Source organism: Coloeus monedula (genome assembly GCF_965178545.1).
Source record: "Coloeus monedula genome assembly, chromosome: 8".
Lineage (NCBI taxonomy): Eukaryota > Metazoa > Chordata > Aves > Passeriformes > Corvidae > Coloeus > Coloeus monedula.
The window spans coordinates 25,790,515-25,804,780 of record NC_138788.1 but is presented as its reverse complement, the minus strand read 5'-3'; the positions used below and the strand labels follow the sequence as shown (position 1 = coordinate 25,804,780).

General features: G+C 42.3%; 1 protein-coding gene across 2 annotated transcripts in view; it reads left to right on the top strand.

Moving 5' to 3' along the window:
- The first annotated feature begins 1,087 nt into the window (after positions 1-1,087).
- SLF2 (SMC5-SMC6 complex localization factor 2) overlaps positions 1,088-14,266 on the top strand; it is a 29,706-nt gene continuing 16,527 nt past the window's right edge. For both annotated transcript variants that reach the window (XM_082286194.1, XM_082286193.1), the window contains exons 1-6: positions 1,088-1,316; positions 6,505-6,548; positions 7,017-7,186; positions 8,389-8,446; positions 9,162-10,309; positions 13,538-13,620. In XM_082286194.1, coding sequence (XP_082142320.1) covers positions 1,207-1,316; positions 6,505-6,548; positions 7,017-7,186; positions 8,389-8,446; positions 9,162-10,309; positions 13,538-13,620 — 1,613 coding nt within the window. In that variant the 5' untranslated portion in view covers positions 1,088-1,206. The remainder of the gene's footprint in view (positions 1,317-6,504; positions 6,549-7,016; positions 7,187-8,388; positions 8,447-9,161; positions 10,310-13,537; positions 13,621-14,266) is intronic.

The following is a 14,266-nucleotide window of genomic DNA, read 5'->3' as shown; positions in this document are numbered from 1 at the left end:
ACTCCTTTTCATTTGAGTCAATTGCCTCCTGGTGTTTCTGAATCCAAGAAAAACATCAGGAAAACACAGTGGCTTTGGTCATCTCCACTCTTAGGGAAAGTGCTAAACAAAACCTCCAAAAAAAACCCCAACAAAAAACAGGTTTCAGCACAAACTGTCCCAGAGAGCTTTCAGGGTGTCTTAAATGTCTTTTCCAACCTAAACGAATCTATGACTGTAGGATGTCATAGTCCTGCAGACCACAAGCAGGGAACACCTCGTATCTGTGCCAGCGCCTGCTTTGAACTGCTAAAGCAACTGCTGTGGGAACATTTTGATAGTGCTTTTTTACAGACTAATTATGCGAATTTGCACAGAATATTACCGATAGCAGTACTGGCATTCTCTGAGCAGGCGAGTCTGGTATTCAGGTTGCCTAGCCCAAGTTTTTGTCCAAAATGTTTGCTAGGTGGTGGTGCAGGACACGGGATTACACTAAGGATGCATTATCTGGGGGAAGTCCAAGCACAGAGGGAATCTTGCATAGAAGGCCGCGGACGGGAAGCCACAAGGTTTTGTGGTGATTTTGTGGGTGATTTAGAAAAAGTTACTCCCACTCCAACTTTTTAGCCTCCCCACCTTGTCTCGCGGCTCTGGAGAGGGCTGTGCAGCCTGGATCTCCTCGCAGACGCAGTGCCAGCCGCACGGCCTGCAGCTCGCAGGCGGTCCGCGCCCGCTTTCCCCGCAGGACGCTCCCGCTCGGGGCCGGACGATGCCCTCAGGAGCGCTCCCGCCCGGGGCGGCGGGGCGGGGCCTCGAGGGGGGCGGGGCCTGCCCCAAGCGCACCAATCAGAGAGCGGCAGCGCGGGCGGTGGGACCTGGCACGAGACCAAGGCGCCAAACAACCCTTCCTCCCTCGGACGAGGAACGGCGCTCCCGCCTTCCGTTCTCTCAGCAGCCAATCACAGTTGCGACTTGGCTTCCTGTCCCGCCCCCTGCGGAAAGAAACCAATAGGAGACGCCGCTGGTGTAGCCGCTCAGCCAATCAGCGGCCGAGTCCATTAAAAAAGGAAGAGCGGAGCCCGTTAGCTCCCGCCCGTGACCCGCGGCCTCGCGGGGTGTTCCGGCCCTTCGGAGCGTTCGAGCTGCGGCTCTGGCGATGCTGCCGGGGGCGGCCGCTCCCACCGCTCCTCTCGGCCGCTCGGGCTCTGCCGGGCCGCCCGCGCCATGACCCGACCGGTCGGCGAAGGGCTGCCGTCTCCGGGCCCGCCCTTCGCTATGTCCCGACGCCATGTTACGCCGGCGGCCGCGGGCAGAGAGGCGGCCCATGACTGCAGGTACCGGCGGGGCGCGAGAGAGGAGAGGAGCGGTCGCGGTCGTCGCCGGGCACTCGCCTAGCGGGACGCCCCGGCTGCCGGCGTGCGCCGCGCTGCCCAGGGCAGGTGGCAGGAGTCGGCTCGGCGGGGGTTACCGGGACCTCCCCGGGAGCCTGCCCGGGGTGTTCCAGCCGGGAAGGGGCCCCGCCGGGGCCTCCTCATCGAAACTGGCTCTTGGTGCCGGTGTTCGTTGGCCAGGGGGTCTGGCAGCGTCCGGGAGACTGAAGGGAGTGTCCAGCTAAGTTCTGGCTGGCATCTCCAGCACACCCTTCAAAATCCCGGAGTCGTCCCCCGTGTGCCGTCCCTGCTCCTGCCCTGGCGTTCCCCAGCCCACCTGTAGAGCTGCGCGGCTTCAGCGGCTCGGCTCTAACCGAGAACTTCAGGTGTCGGTTCGGCTTCCAAACCTGCTCCGGCCGGGACCTGCCCCGCTAACGGTGCTGGAGGACACTGCCCGCTGAAAGCAGTGGCAGTCTGTAACAGTGTTTTTAGACTTGGCAAACTTGTCTGCTAAGTAGAAATCCAAATTCTGCCAAAGACTTGAGGTTTTTCAGAGGCTGCCGAGTTGTTTGTTGCAGAATGAAACAAGTCATAATTTTCTAATGCTATTAGTAGTACCTTATTTTGTTCAGATCCTTTGTTTTGATAGCACTGTCATTTAAATTAAGGAGACAGGGTAAAAGTTCGCTATTTCAGTCTTACTTTTTGCCCTAGAAAGTGAAACGAAACTGTGCAATTTCAGTTTTGTTGTAGTTCTCTAAAAGACTGAAATTTTCTGTGTGAGTTTCTGTTTTGGCTGGTTTTGTTGTGATTTTTTTGTTGTTGTTGTTCTTTCTTGTGCTTTTCAAGGTGCTCTATTTTGTCAAAGATGTAGTAGCTTTTTGTAGTTTCTTCCTATATTATGTGGAGTTGCTGTCTTGGAGCTGTTGTTAGTATTTCCAGTACAGCTTTTTAAAAGGATAGTTTTTATCCAGCCAGAGATAACCACTAATATGGCTGTAAACACTAACTACTTTTACCAAATGCTCAGGGGGCTATTTTTTAAGACAAGTGAAAGTATTTCCTCCTTCCCTCTCCCATGCAGGCTGCATCCTTAGTTGTGAAAGGCCTGGAAGGTCAGTTAGGTTCATCTCCTGGCTGCGTAGCTTTTTTCTTTTGTTGGGTGAGATCATGTATTTATGGGTTTTGTGTTTTCTTTTGCATTTTGTGGTCTCCCTGGTGTCTCAGTCGAGCTGCAATTTCACAAAAAACGGTGTGATCATTTTTATTTGGGATAAAAGGTCTTGCTGAGTTTCTATATAGTGCTGAAAAGTGTTAACCGGAGCTGTATAATTGTTGATGTAGATACATTAAACAACTGTGATTTTCATTTTAGCAAAAGAGTGAAACACAGTAACCTCCTGCTGATGGATAGAGATTCTCCTGGGAATGGCATGTGAACAGTTATGGCCCCATTCACGTAGGAAGTCACATGTTCTCTTTGTACTTTCACATGTATGTGGAAAGCAGGTTGGAAGGCCCACTTCTTTTTCACATTCTTCCTTGTACTGTATTACATCCTTTCTTTTTTTCTTTTCCCCACCCTTTGCTCTTGTCTGAAGTTTCTAGTACACTTCCTTGTTTGAGACACGAAACAGAATCTTGGCTGGACAGTTCCTAGCCCTTGCACTCCAAAAAGTGGAGTTACAAATGCAAAGGAGGAAATACTGGTGCGTAAGCACTTTCAAACAATTAGTCTAAGACTAATCACTCACCATCTCTCCATTCAAATAAAACTTGAGGGAGAAGGGAAGTGCCTTCATTCCCTGTTATTTTGTACAAGGCTTTGTATGATCATGGAATAGACAAATTTTGTTACAAAGCTCTTGGATTTAGAATAGAAGACAGCAAAAAGAACAATATGGGAAGGACATAAGCAGTCACTTGCAATCAGTGGCTGTGGAAACAAGGACAGCGATGGCAGAAGGCCCTGGTTTTGGTTTTGTTATAAGCTGCCCCCAAGGCCAGAGTAACTGAGGTTCTTGTTAATAGGTCCCTTAGGGCGGATTAGAGAGAAGGAACACTGAATACCTGGTGTTTATATACACATACACACACACAGGGCTTATTTTAGAATAATTTGGTTGCAGTGGAAATGAGGTATGTAGCCATTCTGGTTATTATCTGTTGTAATATAACAATATAAAAGTATGCAAATACCACCTAAGAAAATATATAAGGAAAAGAAGGAAAAAGAAAGGATAAGAGTAGGTTGCAGAAAGATATCACCATCATGGTTCCGGTTGATTGTTGCAATTCAGATGTCTGCTGGTCAAAGTGGTGCTTGCCGTTTTGGTCAGTCAGGGGTGGGGGAAGTCCCCAAAACACAGAGTTCATTGGGTTAATAGACGTTCAGGTGGGAATGCCCAGGTACCTCCCTTGGAGAGGGTGAGTTTAACACTGTCTGTTGCAAGGCCCCAGAAATGAGTCGGGGGGCACTTCGGGGCTCTTTGATGGTTTATGACCCCATCTTAGACTGCTGTTTCTCACATCATGTTTTCTCATATTATGCCTTGTCAGAAGGGATAAATACCTTGAGGCCTAAGTGTGAATATCCCAATGCCTCCACCTGAGTGGGAAAGGTGTTGTTTTACACCTGAGCCAGTTGTGTAAAGGGGGACATTGGCACGATAAAAAGCATTTTCCCAGCTCTAAGAGTCTGTGCCTTACCGGCCTTGTCCCTTATCTGGCTCAACCCCCGGCTTGTTTTGTTGTGGTCATCCTCTGGTAGTGGGTGTACACCCTCTCTTGTCTTAGGCAGATCAGAGGTTTCACCACCACACACAAAGACTCTCTCCTTCTCCCCTTCAGCTTGGGGGGGTGCAAACTTGAGCCTCAGCAATATTGTTTGAGTCAAAGACTTTTAACATTTCAGTCCCTCACAGTTTGTCTTCAAGATTTAGGTGCAGAGAGGAATCTGGGTGGTAACTGAAGATGAGATCTGGCCTGCCAGCAGTGCTTCGTGTGCAGATGGGGCTTTAATGGGGAAGAAAGAAGTACAGTTGCTTAGTTAGGAAAATAGAAAGGGTTTGGAAGTATATGCAATGTGGAAAGCTGTGGGCACTGGATGATTTTGCAGCTTGAGATCGGGTGTGTCCTGAGGAATGCAAGGTGGAGAGGGCTCTGCTGTGAGCAGGTGAGGCCAGGGTGGAGTGCAGGGAGGTCTAGGGCAGAAAAACAAATTGGTCAGCAGCAAAAACAGTGAATAAACCTGCATTTTAGCCTTTGATTCTTCTGCTGAACTGAAATTTGGGGAGCCTGTGTGCTGAAAATTTTCTCTTATTTGAAAGTAGCTGAGTGATGTAAGTAGCAAGAGTTGTTAGGCTGCAAGTTTAACTTGAACTACACGGCTCTGTTGAGTAAGTCAAAGACGGATTATAGCAAAACCTGGGCCTAATAACCTGAACATTACCGGTAGTTAGATCAAGCAATATTAATGGCTTAAATATTACTTAAAAATTACTAGCTGGAGTGGACAGCCCATAAATCGTGGTACCCAAGCAATAACAACCATATTACAGCATGGACCACAGAACCAAGTGAAAATCCCCCTGAAACAACCTAAGAGGGTGTGAATACAACCACAGAGCGCCACTGGGTAGCAAAACAGTGAACTGGTGAATACTGTCAAGACCCCAGACCCTAAAATCACTGTTGGTCTGGACTGCTGGGGAGTTCAGATTGTAAGGGTGTAATTGCCCAGGGATTTCTGTTTGTGGTCCCTTTTTTGAGGCACCGGCTTGAGCTACCAGGTGACTGATTTGTGCCAGTGAACCTGTCTAATGGAGTTGAGAGCCTGGTGTCAAAAATTTCTTTAACACCATTGCTGTAGCATGTGAGAAGAACACACATATTTCGGCCTATGCCAAACTGAGCTGGGACAGGTTGGAGGCAGCCGGTCTTTGACAAGTAGTTTCTCTGCTTTCTTTGGTAAACCAAAACCACAGTTTTGTGCACTCAGATTCTGATTACAGGTGGCTTTTCACTGAGTTACAGTATCTTCAAATATCACTGTTTGCCAGTGTCCTGATCTAAGAAGTATCAGTGCATTATAAACAGCTTTTTGTATTTCTATAGGTGCTAAAAATGCAAAAGCCATGTGGGAAAATGCAGAAGCGATGGTTACAAGCTTAAAGAAAGTTTGAAAATTAAATCCAAATTAATCAGCTTCTTCTGGCCTAAGCTTCAAAAATGGTGACTGAGTCTGTGGGGGCACAGTCATGTATGGATACTTGAATATGTTATTTTAGCTTCTGGATTGAGTAGGTTTTGCCTTGGTTTATCAGTGTTGCTCAGGCATTAACAATGTAACTTCATCTTGGAAGGTACAGAAAGACAAGAAAAGGTGGAACCAACCTCTGCTGTTCTTGCAACAACGTGAACAATTGTTCTCACATGAATACTTTGTTTGAACTTCAAGACGCTTCCAAAACAGGCACTAAGTATAGCCTTAAAGTCATTAGCAAACTGTGTGGCAGAAGATGAAGATACCAAGCTCACGGATCCTGATGTATTTTATTGTTCAAGTTGCACGTTGTTCAGCCAATCTGCCCATTTTTAGAAGTGATATTCTTCAGTGGAGAATGCCTTGGTGTTCTCATGTCCCAGTTGCTCTTGCCAGAGAAAAGACTTCTGATTTAATGCTAATAATTATCTTGTAGGTGGTTGTTGGCTGCTGTTTCTGTTGGAAGCCAGGTGAGATGCTAACTTGAGTTAGCAGGTCAGAGTGATAGTGAGCATGGGGAGGCTGTTAAATCTATAATGTCACCACATAATGTACTGGTGAGGTCTCATCTAGAATACTGGATGCAGGTGAAGTCAGTCCTACTCAGGAAAACCTAGTTTAAGGTGGAAGAGTGGTTAAGATTTACTAGGATCATAAAGAAAACAGTTTGAGTGGGGAAGCTGACAGGTTAACTTCATTAGACAAGCAGAGCAAAGGCTAGAAGGTGAAGAGGATGATGATGCTTTTTCTGATTTATCAGAAATAAGAGCTGCTGGCATTAAAGAAAATCGTAGAAATAATTTACAGTATTTTAATTATATCAACATTCACTGAATGGCCATTTAGGTATTGTTCTTTTAAAAAGATAAAGTTATGTTTTCTCTTCAGAAACCAGATGATTACAGAGTTCTTCAAACCAGTTTTAAATCAAGGTAAATATGTTTTTTTTTAAGTGGAAGATATTTATATGAATTTTAATTGTGTAAGTGTGCAGAATGATAGTCCAATCTCATTCCATATTGGAGCAGCAGCATAATGAATATAGCTTACCAAATATGTCAAACTGAGTGCATTTACATTTTTTCTAAAAACATAACTGAAAATGTCAATTTCCTGTTTAAATTAATTTCTTTAAATAGTGATGCAATTACTATTTCAAGTTATGTCTCGTGCTTAAGCCAGATTGTTTATAACAACTGAAGCTGAATCCTAGGTCATGTGATTCTTTGCATGGCAGTAGCAAACCTGGATGATTAAATAAATTAATTTTGGATTACATGTGAGAGAGAAAATATAAAGTAATACAGTATAATAAGGTTTGTTGTTTCGGTGGTTTGTTTTTTTTCTTTTTCTTCCAATATAATTTTTGTGAATAATTGATCTTTTCTTTTCTCTCTTAGACCATGGCCATAAAGACAGAGCTGTGCTGTCCTCACCAGACAAAGGAAATGTAAAGGATGAAGGACTGGGGCTGTCAGTTTTACGCACTGAAGGTTTTGAAAGGAATATATCTTCTCCAAAGAAGGTCAGAAGAAAAAGATGTCACACCAAACACCAAACAAGTCCTGTGGTAGGTGTCTTTTGGAAAAGGACAGTGTAAGCATTTCAGAGAATGGCAGAGTGTGCAGGGCCCTGGGTTTATTGTACCCAAAAGTTGTGATACAGAAACTCCTTGTTACTGCAGGGTCTCAGAGGTATTCCTTGGCGAAAAAGGATGAGACTGCCAAGCCAGAACAGGGAAGCAATGAGAAATGTCTGGGTGTAAGGAGAGCACCATTGTCTTATGGAAACAATTGGGAAGAAAAAATTGGCTATGTGGATCTCACAGACTCCAGCTCAGACTCTGACAAATGAGTTTCAGCACCAGAAGCTGATACTTGAAAAGCCTGGGCTGGAAATAATGGCACTGTGAGCACCACATCTCTGTGCTCAAGCCAGGTTTCCCCCCTGCCCTGCTACTGATTCTGCATTTAGGTTGTCATTGGATGCTCTCTGCAGAGAAAGGGAATGGGAGATGCAGAAATTGAAACAATCTAAGCCGCATCCTGTAAAGCCATTCTGAGGAACAAATATTTTGGTTCAGGTGTCTTTAAAAGGGTTATTAAAGGTGGAAATCACTGACCCATTGTGCATATGAATTTTGTAATTCTTTAATTTTTTAAATTTTACACAGTAGGATCAGATTCTTGGTGCTGCCTTTTTCAGATGTAACAGAAGTTTGTTCTTTTGCTATTCCTTTTTAAGTTTTAGGTCATGCTTGGGTTCTTAATAATTGTACAATAAGTGAAAAATCCTGTTTTAAAGGCAGGGGAGATATTCTGGGCTAGATGCAAGCATGGAAATGCAACAGAAATTGTAAATTGAAATTGTATTTTGTAGAAAAAAGATGCTTTTATCTTAAATGCCTTATCTTGTGTTTTCTTACAATGTAGTTTAGAGAGCAGACTGGCAAATTTCTGCTATTTAGAAGTTGCAGTTAATAGCAGTTCAGATTTATGCATTTAAACCAGTGTTTAGGTAGAGATGGGAGTGGTCCTATTACAAATGTAATACTTCATTACAGGCCACTTTTAATCTGAAGAAAAAATATGTAATTTGGGTTCTGGATAGTTCTTTTTTTGAGATCTTTGCAGCTGTGTTTTAAATTTGTCTTGAAATGAGGTCTATTAACATATTTCTGGGGGTGTGTGGAACTAAGTCTGTGCTGGATTCAACACTGGTTTTAAAAAATATGCAATTAACATTTTTTTCTCCCTCTGTCTTTATTTTTAGGGAAATGGATGTTCTATAAGAAAAATAATGTCTTTTGGTTCAAGGGAGATTGCCTCAGGTATGAGCAGTGCTGTTAATATAGTATTAATTAAACAATCAGATTCATCACTTCATATCTCTTTTTAATGGCTTTTTTCCCCTTGAAATTATGTTTTCTATTTTCTTTTACTAAAACAGTAATTATTGCTGTATAGTCAATGTTATTTCTAATACATGGCAAGTTTGAAGAGTTTTAAAAGTAATTTATGATTTTAGTGTAAAACACGTTGATTGTAACTTAATTAGAATTTGTGGTATTTCATTGTCTTAAAACCTTGATCCCGGATTATTTTTATGGGTTCTCTTGCACTTTGGATAATGCACATTTTCTGTGGTGGTTAATAAATTTTGCCTTTCAGCTTAATCCAGAAAGAATAGTCTTGTTGAACCAACCACTAAAGTTTAACTGGTATTTTTTTGTTGCTTTTCATACCTTCTAACCACATAATTTTGTTCTATGGGAGGTAGAACAGAATCTAAAAAGCTTATATGAGTAGAAGCTTGAGGTAGGTCAGTAGGAAGATAAATGGTTTAAAAAAAAAAAGGGGGGGGTCTTTGGCTGTGGAAACCCATCACACTCTTTGCTGCTCTAGTCCTAGCTGACTTAAAAATAGACATTAGTTTTTTAAATGGAAAGCTGTTACATGTTTGATTTTTTTAAAAGTTATTACTATTTTTATTTTATTTTTCAAACATAATAACGGTGTTTTCTTTTTTTCTCTAACACTTTCTAGATGACCCATCTCAGCCAAGGCTAACACAGGTTTTAGAACATGAGACATCTCCTCCACATGCATTTAGAGCATCATCTGAGATGGCCTCTGGTGCACCAAAGAGCCCAGCTGTTCCTTCACACTTCTTTACGGTGTCCTTTGGGATACCCAAACAAAGAGACTGTCCTGGGAAAAGAAAACACACTGCCATGAGTATGGATGTGGATAGTTCAGATCAATCTGAAGTGAATGACCCTGCTTTTAGTAGATCATCTTCAAAATGCAAAAATAGAAGGTCTGACTTTGTAAAAAATATCTTTTTAAAGTCTCCGTATGATGATGTTCTGCAACTCAAGGAGCCTGCTGCTGTGTCTAGACATGATTTGACTCCTTCAGAGGAATTCCTCAACTCAAGCAATGAAAAGGAGAAAAATAATTACTCCACTGTAGGTTTGTCATCTTCATATTCTGCACACAGTCCTGCTAAAAATAACCACATTTCTGTTGTGGATACCAAAGAGAATCAATTGCAGCTGGCTAACTCATGCTTTTTCTTGGAAAACTCCCTTCCTATTTCTCAGGAAAAAAGTACTGTGTTGCCTTCTTCCCACCACTTAACACAAACAAAAGGCATGAAATCCCCTCTCCAGGTTGCTGGCTTATCTCAGGTATGGGATGTTAAGAAAGAGCAAGATAAAAGACCAGAAAGACATGAACGGAATAAAGGATACATTGTTCAGCCCAGCAACAGTTTCTCAAATACAAACCACAAAGTTTCTGAAAGTACTGCTGATTCTAGTAGAATGGAAATCTCTGGGAAACTTGGACTGTCCCCAGAGACTGGTAAAAGTGTTCCCCCTTCATTGTCTTTGAAAGAATCTTTCATGGATAGTGGCCACGAGTCTTCACAAACCTCAGGAGAACTAGAAGTTAAAAGGAACTTTACAAACAAGTCCAAGCTGGACAGAAATTGGCAAAGCAGCTCTGAGAGTGAAGATGACATTTTGGAATCCATTCTAGATGATGATGAAGAAGAGGAGAAGGAGGAAGAAGCATTAATGCCACTGCAAAAAATGCTCAGTTCAAGTCACAAACCACAGGCAGGAACCCCGGAAGACTCTTTTGACAGTTTTTCTCAGGACACCGTAACTCCATTACTGAAGCTTCATGTAAGTGGCTAAAAACCAAAATAGCATGTTCTTTCAAGTATTCTTTTATGGATGTTATCTGCAAGAAAAATAACATAGATTTTAGCACAGTGCAAGGCCCCGTGGGTGCTAAGTTATTACCCCATGTTTCACATTTTAGGAGAATTAAGTTTTGTTTAGTAGGTACCCACCAAAACACAGACAGAGGCTTTGGTGGATGAAGACCTCTCATACTCAAAAATCCAATTGCCTCCAACCTTCCCTGTTCCATCTGGCACATACAGACAGCAACTTGTTCAGGTGTTCTAGAAAACTAATTTCTGCTATTTAGCTTGGTTTTACAAACAAATAACAAGTTGCCCCAGCAGCTGAGATGTCCAGGAGTCTTCTAGTACCTATTCCACTACCTTGCAGGGCACAAACTGTGGCTGTCTTGTGTCCTCTACAAAAATTGAGTAAACGTTGTAGACTCAGTCAAGTTTTTGTCTAAGTGGTGCCAGTAGAACCCCTTGCTAACAACAGTCAGGATGTGTGTGACTGATTGGTAATGGTTGCTTTACATTAATTTTAGTCAAAAATCTATTCTGTGCCAACACTCAGCCACCTCTTGCTGATTCACATTATGCCCATTAAAGCTACAGCAGAGTATAATGAGATAGCAGATAATCAGCTTTATGTTGTATTTTTATATGATTTTTCACCCTTATTCATAATGCATGATAATTCAGAATTAGTTGCCTGCAAAACTGGTTACTTGTCTTAAGGGTCCTGTGCTGCTGTACAGTTACAATGTAGTTGGAGCGGGGATGTGCTTGTCCTGGGAATGGCTGAAAGATGGTTTGTGCAGCCAGATTGGTTTAGCTGTGTGCCTTCTGGTGGTTTTTACGAGTTCTGTTTTTTGCTTTCCCTCCCCCTAAAGTTAGAAGATGTGTGCAGTCTAATGTTTTTGTTTTCCTAGTCAGGTAAGATTTTTATGAGCTGAAGTTAACTGGAGGAAATTGATGTAGACGTTCAGAGATCTGTGTGCTAGCCTCCAGTCATATATCCTTGACACAGTCTGTGATTGTCAGAGATCTGTGTATGAGTAAGTGTGGTGTTTTCTTTGAGGTTGTATTTCATGGAAATTGGAAGTATTTTAGGATTTCAAAAAGCTGAATGAATTCTGATCACAAGGGATAGCTGATGTGTTTGAATCCCTGTGTACAGGATATTATGGTGATGAATTGGTCTGTGTTTTTAAAAATTAGCTCATTTGTTCAATAAGAGGTTGTCAAATAGGAAGTGATTTTGAAGTTTTATTGTAAAATAATGTTTTAATAGGGAAGGTCCTGCAGTAGGTCTTAGTGTGGCATTCCTGACAGCTGGTACAGGTTGGAAATGGCTGTATTTCAACAAAGATTTTGTACTGAGCCTGGCTGGGTTGGAATTAGTCTTCTTCATAACAGCTGTATGGTGCTGTGTGTTTTAGACAAAACCAGTGTTGATAATAGACCAGTCTTCTACCTGTTGTGGAGCAGTACTTGCACAGCCTCAAGGCTTTCTCCCCATGCTGCCCCCATAGAGCAGACAAAAAGCTGGGAGGGAACAGAGCCTGGAGAGCCTGGACCCCAGATGACCAAAGGGATATATTCCATGCCACATAATGGCATGCTCAGCAATCAGAAGTAAGTGGGGGGAGTTGGTCTGGCATGTAGCCATTGCTCAGAGTAGCTGGGCATTCTTCTGCTTGTGAGAGGTGCTGAGTGACTGCCTTTGAATCACTTTTTCTTTTCTCGCTTATCCCTTTTCCCTTATTAAACTGTTGTTACCTTGACCCATGAATTCTCTTACCTTTGCTTTTCTTGCTTTTCTTTTTACTGCCCTGCACCACTGGCTGGGGAAATGACCAAGCTGTGTGGTGCTTAGCTGCCGGCTGGAGTCAGCCCATCACTAATTCCTAGAGCGGAAAACAAACACAGAATACCTGTGTAAATTCTCTCTTCTACCTCCCCCTCTCCTCATGTTTTTCAGTCTCTGATAGGGTTTATTTGTTGACTGAGTTACTATCTCTATGGGCAGATGCTGAGCAGTCATAATTATTTAATCTGTTATCATTCTGTAATCAAGAGTGTTACAGATCAGAGTTGTGCGGTTTCATACGCATTTCACAATTTCAGTCAACATGAATACCTAATTAATAGTTAAGCCTGATAAACACATGCTGCCTAGATCAAATGCTTGTGGGACATGTGTGTGACTGCAACATTTGGCCTGGCCTGTTCAAGGCATAATTATTGGTCAAGTAAGACAAAACAGTTAAGAACTGTCCCAGCATTTCCATGACCATGGTTTTTGCATATACTGACATCCTTCCCTTGTAAGAAGGGCCGTATGTGCACATTGGAATAAAGTTTTGATTCCTCGGTTGTTCAACAGTTACTTGACACATATTAACCAAGTATCAAATAAGCTAAGAAGTCTTCAGCTTTCCTGCAAAATTTCCCACACAAAGACATGCTGCTTGTTACATTTAAAAGGTAGCTGAATACCAGGGTGGTGTCAGAAGGGCTGTGCTTGTCCAAAGAATGGAATCATGGCTATAAAAGATATGTAATCTGTTGTCTGCTACAAGCTGAATAAAAGACTGGCTAGTGAAAAACAAACTACTAGTAAAATTTGTTAAGAGTGTGTGTTTTGTTTGTGGTTTTTTAAAATTCTGTTTATTAGCTCCTTAATTTGGTTCTGTATTGGGATTTTGATTGGAAGCTTTGTTTTATTTGATGAAGTTAGAGGCGATTTAGCAAACACTGGAATTTCACTCTCTAGGGACTCTGGAAGTAAAAAAAGGCACTGAATAATTTTTGGGGTTTCTTGTCTCATGCACAAAAATGGGGATTCCTGGGGTCTCAGTGGATGATAATAATAGTAAAGCTGTGAGGTGAAAAGCTTCTGATGGTAATGCTCTTTGTGAAGGTTAGATGAAGGTCAGGCCCAGACATGCAGAGCCTCGCTTCACTGTTCAGATCCATTGTTTCGCAGTTATTGCTAAATTAGTCATTGAGAGAGATTTGACCATTATGTAAAATTGTCAAGGGACGGAGAAACCTAAACTGTTAATCATCCTCTTTTTGCAGGGTCTCCTTTAGGTTTATACCTGCATGTAAAATATCATTAAAATTGGAAGAGGTTTCTATTTTGATTATGTTTATTGCCTAATAATGAATTGATGCCTTATGGTGTTTTTTCAATGTCTTACTATTTCATTTACAGCTTTCTAAGGCTCCTATTATAAGCAAGGTGTCATATGTGAACAGCTTAGATCATCTCTTGAAGGAGAAAGAAGAATCTAGAAGGTTTGTTTCTTAAAGCTGGTTTGAAATATGTGAGATGGTTCTGTAGAAGCTTAGATTTGCCTCGTCTCCCCAGAACTGATGGAGTTTGATTAGGCAAGCTAAGCTTTGCCTGCTGATGCCACCAACATACAACTGAACTGACAGGACCTACATGTGTTGCATAAACAGTAAAAGCTGAATGACAGGCTCCTTCCAAGCAACAAGGAGTGATTTGTGATACATCTGTTTACCCCTGAAGAGCCAGGCTAAATTTATTGATGCCTTCGTTTTAGGTCACTGAGCCAGCTAGCAGCTGCTGCTCAGGCATGAAATAGAAATATTTATGTAGACTGACTGTACTAGTTTTTTCAAAGGCATTTGTAGCTCAGTTTTGGTTCCCAAAGTTGTGCAGGCTATTGGTGTCTGAGTAGTTACACAGGTCAGTGAACAGAGCTAATGAGTATTCTTACAAGAGATCATTCGGGTAAGAAGTGAAATGTGGTTTATGTGTTAATGGCAAATGGTGGTGATGGGTATATGTGTTTAGCTGTTTATGTGATTAACTGTTTTGATTAAAGAATCTGACCCTGGTAACTATGGGCTGACTGCCCATGGAATAGCAGATACTCCTGCAACTAATACTGTTTAACAAATAAAATACTTGTTT